The following is a 4,885-nucleotide window of genomic DNA, read 5'->3' as shown; positions in this document are numbered from 1 at the left end:
GCCTGTAGTCCTAGGTACTCGGGAGGCTGAGGCAGGAAGATCGCTTGAGCCCAGGAGTTTGAGGTTGCTTTAAGCTAGGCTGACACCACAGCACTCACTCTAGCCTGGGCAACAAAGCGAGACTCTGTCGCAAAAAAAAAATAAATAAATAAAAATGAAAAAAGAATTTAAACCATATTTGAACATCATGTGGTAAAATAAACTTCTCTAGGTCATTAGTCATCTATGATTATTTATTAAACACCAAGTGTAAAAAGAATTTAATCCATATTTGAACATCATGTGGTAAAATAAACTTCTCTAGGTCATTAGTCATCTATGATTATTTATTAAACACCAAGTGTATGTCCTATATTGAGCTGTAAAATATGAATAAAATAGAACTAATTGGTATAGTTCTTATTCCCAAGGGCCTTGGTCTTATTCTCCAGGTAGTAATATGCCTAAACCACCAGTGGTAAAAGATTAAATAAGAACACTGTTTATTTGTACATTTGCAATGGAATCTGAAAGAAGCCAGCTATAGACATTCCTTGGCAAATTGCACGAATATATACTCAAATATCTATTATGAAGTGGTATTATGCTAGAATTAAACAGTATACTCTTGGGATATCAATGAGGTGGGAAGACAAATTGTTGGTTTTATCTTCTACACTTATATCATATCATCTTGTGCTTAGCCTGTAGATCATGTTGGCAGGATAATCTGCTCTGGCTTCCATGGGTTTACAGTGTTGATGAGACTATGGGAGAACAGAATGAGAAGCGGTGGTTTAGTGGATGTTTTTCATTACAAAGTAGGCAGACCAAGTCAGTCTACATAAAGCTTCATCTTCTGTTTTTCTGATAAAAGTTATTTCCACACTGAGGATATAAATGGTATTAAGAGCTCAAAATAGGGCTGACATGACAAGGAAAAGGATCAGATGTTTAGTGTTAAAAATTAAGGTGTCCAGTTTCCTTTTAAAGGAAATGTTATGAAGCTTCTATTAAAAATAATCTGTACTCAAAAAAAGAGTTTCATTAAATTATTTTCACAGATGCTGTGTTGTTAAAAAAAGATAAAATGAATTGTTTGTGAGACATACTTATCTAAATACTAAGCGCCCGTATGTTTTTTATTCTTAGTAGAGTTGAAGGTCTATGCATATGTGGGTTGTTACTTTTGTCTATTTATTATTATTGTCTGTTCATTATTTTGTCTATTATTATACGTCTGCTCTTGGAAATGACAAGTCTGAATGAACTCTCATTTATCCTAAGCTATACACCACCAAACCATACCGAACTTATTTATTCTTGTTTATTCTTATTTATTCTTTTAGCAGAAAAATGCAATAACAGGCATTAACTCTTGACATTGTGAACAGTTAATTGTGTAGAGTTAATACAGAATGAACTAAAAATATTTAACCTCATCGAAGCCAAATAATTGCCTGCTCTTTTAATTTTTAATTCTGACATAACCTCTCTTAGGAGCCTTTTTTCTAGTTCTTGGAAGATTATCTAATAGTCCACTTATTCATTTGTTCATTCATTAACAAAATATTAATTATTTACCCTGGAAGATGAAATGCTAATTAGGCCCATTTTGATTGCCACATCCTTGAGGGATTTAAAAAATCACCTAAATTTTGGTATTCCCTGCTGTGCTTTCCATGGGTACTGTTACTAACTAGGTTCCAATGGATATTTGCTATATTGAATTTAAAAATCTGAAGCTAATACCATACTTTGAAAAATCTGTCACAATTTTCACTTGTATTTAGGTTTCTCCTTCCACCAGCTCTTCCTTAAATGTAGACTGATTCTGATTTTTCTCTGCTTCAAGACTCCCAGGAAAGCATTTGGTATTCTGTACGCTGAATATAATTATAATCAGCATTTAACAATTTTAATGCCGTTACCTTGTTTTTGTAATAACTTTGAATCCTTTTATTGCCTTTGTATCACTTCTATTCTGATTATGACATTTCTGATAAGATTTATCATTGATCATACATCTCTCCATTAATATGTATCTAGGTAATCCAAAGACTACATAAAGTGTGTCTCAAGAAAATTGTGGATTTGCTGGATCTATGTAGAGGAATTGGAGACTTGTGCTTTGTACTATGTCTTGAGTGAAGTCTCAGAGGCATCCGTCTCGGAGATCAGTGATCCATTCAACAGGGAGACTCGGTTATTGGGATTCTTTATTAGGCTCCCTCTGTCCCTCTTTCACCCCCTTCTTGTTGCTAGACCCAGTTATCCTTAACTTAGGAGCTATAATACAAGAAGGTTGAGAACCATGAAATACCCAAAATGTAAACAAGAGTTCTCTCTCTTGGTGTTTCAGAGTGGAAACTAATACGGAAACTCCAGGCAATGTCCATGGCAAGGCTGCTTGTGGCCTACATCTTTCAAGTTTGGAAATTCAAAGGAGAGACATTTATGCCATGTGGTTTCTCATAATTTGATTATTTTTTTTCCTCTTTCTTTTACCAGGTTTCACCAAAACTCATGCCAATGAAGCAGATCACAAATTGAAATGCGGACGTTTGTCCCAGGCTGCGTGTTTTTCATTTTAAACACATAGGATTTAAACACATGGGAAATGACATTGGGAATCATAATTGTATATTTAACAAGCAGTATTTGACTAGTTTTCTTCTTGTATTTCAGGCTTTATGCAGCCATATAGACTTTGTTCTCTCAGGTGTGCTATGACAGTTTAGTGAAAAACAAAAGGAAAGCATTTATGATTATTTTACTTGTTTTTTAAGTGCTAAAAAGGTTATCTTTACAGCTGGTGCTCACATTAGATGTATCTTTGCCTAATATGATATGTATGCTAAATTATATACAGTTTTCACCAAGATGGGCCCTAGAAAGAGTTTCACTGATATACTTTCACCTATAGCTAAATTATGACTTACTAGTCCTGAAAGAAAGGTAATATATATGTGGATTTGTGATTACGAGAAATGCTGTCATAATGATTGTTTTTCCTTCAGGCTCTTCTGACTTTCCATTTGGAGTTTCTGATTTTGTGATTATATCTGCTCCAGGGACCCATCCCCCTTGCTCCTGTACTTCTTGTAACTAAACAGATGCCCAAGAATGCGAGCAGGGATGTCTCTGGGGGACAAGTAACGAGTTCTTGGGAGAGACCAAAGAGTATAGGATCTGTTGGTGCTGACGTCCCACCAAGAAGTTGCCTTTATAAAAAACCAACTATCCATCTGTGCTTTGCCAAAGACTAAGGCTTATTCTAGGAAGAGGGCTAGAAACCTAACTGATCTACTCAGTTTTCTCATTTTAAAACAATGCAGTATTCCTTTGTATCCACAAGGGTCCTTAAGATTATTTCTCTGTGTTACTGAGGCCTAGTCAGCTACTTGTACAGTACCTCCTCTTAAGCCAAGGTCTGTGGGGTAATTTATCATGAATCTTCAGTCACAATGACAGCAGAGTTAAAAAATGAAATCAAATAACAGATACTTTCTTTTCAGCCTCTCATTTCTGCTCAGAATAGATTTTAAATATTGAATGACTTTTTCTATAGAATAGTGGCTTTTCTTCTGCCAAGGCTACTTCTTTAAAAAAAAAAAAAAAGTACTTTTAATTCAGCCTTATCTAAATAGGGGAAATAATGATGGGCAAGTCCAAGATTTGAAGAGTCAGTGAACTTTTGGTGTTGGGAAATAAACATGGTGGATTAGGTTTGTAAGAAACTTTTCCCTAGAGGTATCCTCAATACGAGACAGTTGCCCAGGGAGACTGCTTCAGAAGCACCCTGGGTATCAAATGGCAAAAAATTCCAGGCACCCTGAAAACAAGCCAGACAGCTGGCCTCTGGACAGAGGTAAGCACAGTACAGTGCAATATATCATTTCTCTGGCACTAAGGGTAGGAATTCATGCATTATGATGGTGGTCTTTGAAACTCATTCCTCTTCAAATACAGCTACAATTGTGTCATGTATTATAACATTAGAGGGAGGAAAGAGGCTTTTTCTGAGAAACACACTCATATGTAAAATAGTCTTTCTGGCTGGCTGCACGGTTGGAAGCATACTTTCCTAGTACTGGTAAACAGGATCCTTCTTAGAATGTACCAGGTCCACAAGTATAATCTATGTCTATATTAGGGTTATGATTTTGAAAAAAATTACATTGATAATTGCTCTATCTTCAAACTTGCTTGTCATTCCAGTCTGTTTCTTCAAGACAATATGATTCTAAGAATGTTCTAAACCTTGAGTGGCAAAACCTAAGTAGATAACTTTATATTCTTGATTAAAGAGTGCCATGAATGTTAAGAAATACAATAAATAGTCTAAATCAATATAGATCAATATGTTTGTCCTTTATTTTTTTTTCACTTAGGAATGGCTTGGCTAAACATGGGAATGATGCAACAGAAATTATTAGAGTTGCCAACAGTTTACTGCTGCTAATTGAGTTGTTGCTTTTATCTTTATCTTACCAAAGAAAAGATATTGTCTTTCTAGAAAGAATAAATGAAACAGTACTCAAATGAATTCTATGTTGTGCTCCTTGTCAGAACTAATCATATGTTTATAAAAATTGATTATCCAAGGCTTCATGGGTTAATATTTGTTTGCTTTTGTCTAACAATCTCCTTTATGATGCACACACATTAATTAGTTTCCCAGTGATGTGTTGAGTTTGTTTGCATTTTGAAGTGGCTCCAGTGCTAGTCTGCCCAGCATCTGTGTTGCCCGGGTGGGCATGTACCCAGGATATGGCTCTCCTCTGTCCACAGTGGTTATACCCAGGTGTGGGCATATGACCTCTGGGTCTAACTACCCAGGTTCCACTCTGTGTTCCAGTCAGGATATTTCTCCCACATTTAAAAACTGGAGATGGGGGAGAGG

The 4,885-nt window shown here is 35.7% G+C and overlaps 1 protein-coding gene across 1 annotated transcript in view; it reads left to right on the top strand.

Moving 5' to 3' along the window:
- The window catches only part of OXCT1 (3-oxoacid CoA transferase 1), a 143,876-nt gene extending 141,337 nt beyond the window's left edge, over positions 1–2,539 (top strand). The window contains exon 16 of the mRNA XM_012649601.1: positions 2,491–2,539. Within this exon, the coding sequence (XP_012505055.1) occupies positions 2,491–2,532 (42 nt within the window). The 3' untranslated portion in view covers positions 2,533–2,539. The remainder of the gene's footprint in view (positions 1–2,490) is intronic.
- Positions 2,540–4,885: the final 2,346 nt, after the last annotated feature.

Source organism: Propithecus coquereli, unplaced genomic scaffold (genome assembly GCF_000956105.1).
Source record: "Propithecus coquereli isolate 6110/MARCELLA unplaced genomic scaffold, Pcoq_1.0 Scaffold110, whole genome shotgun sequence".
Lineage (NCBI taxonomy): Eukaryota > Metazoa > Chordata > Mammalia > Primates > Indriidae > Propithecus > Propithecus coquereli.
Note: the sequence above shows the minus strand (reverse complement) of the source record. Positions and strands in the feature narration are given on the sequence as shown.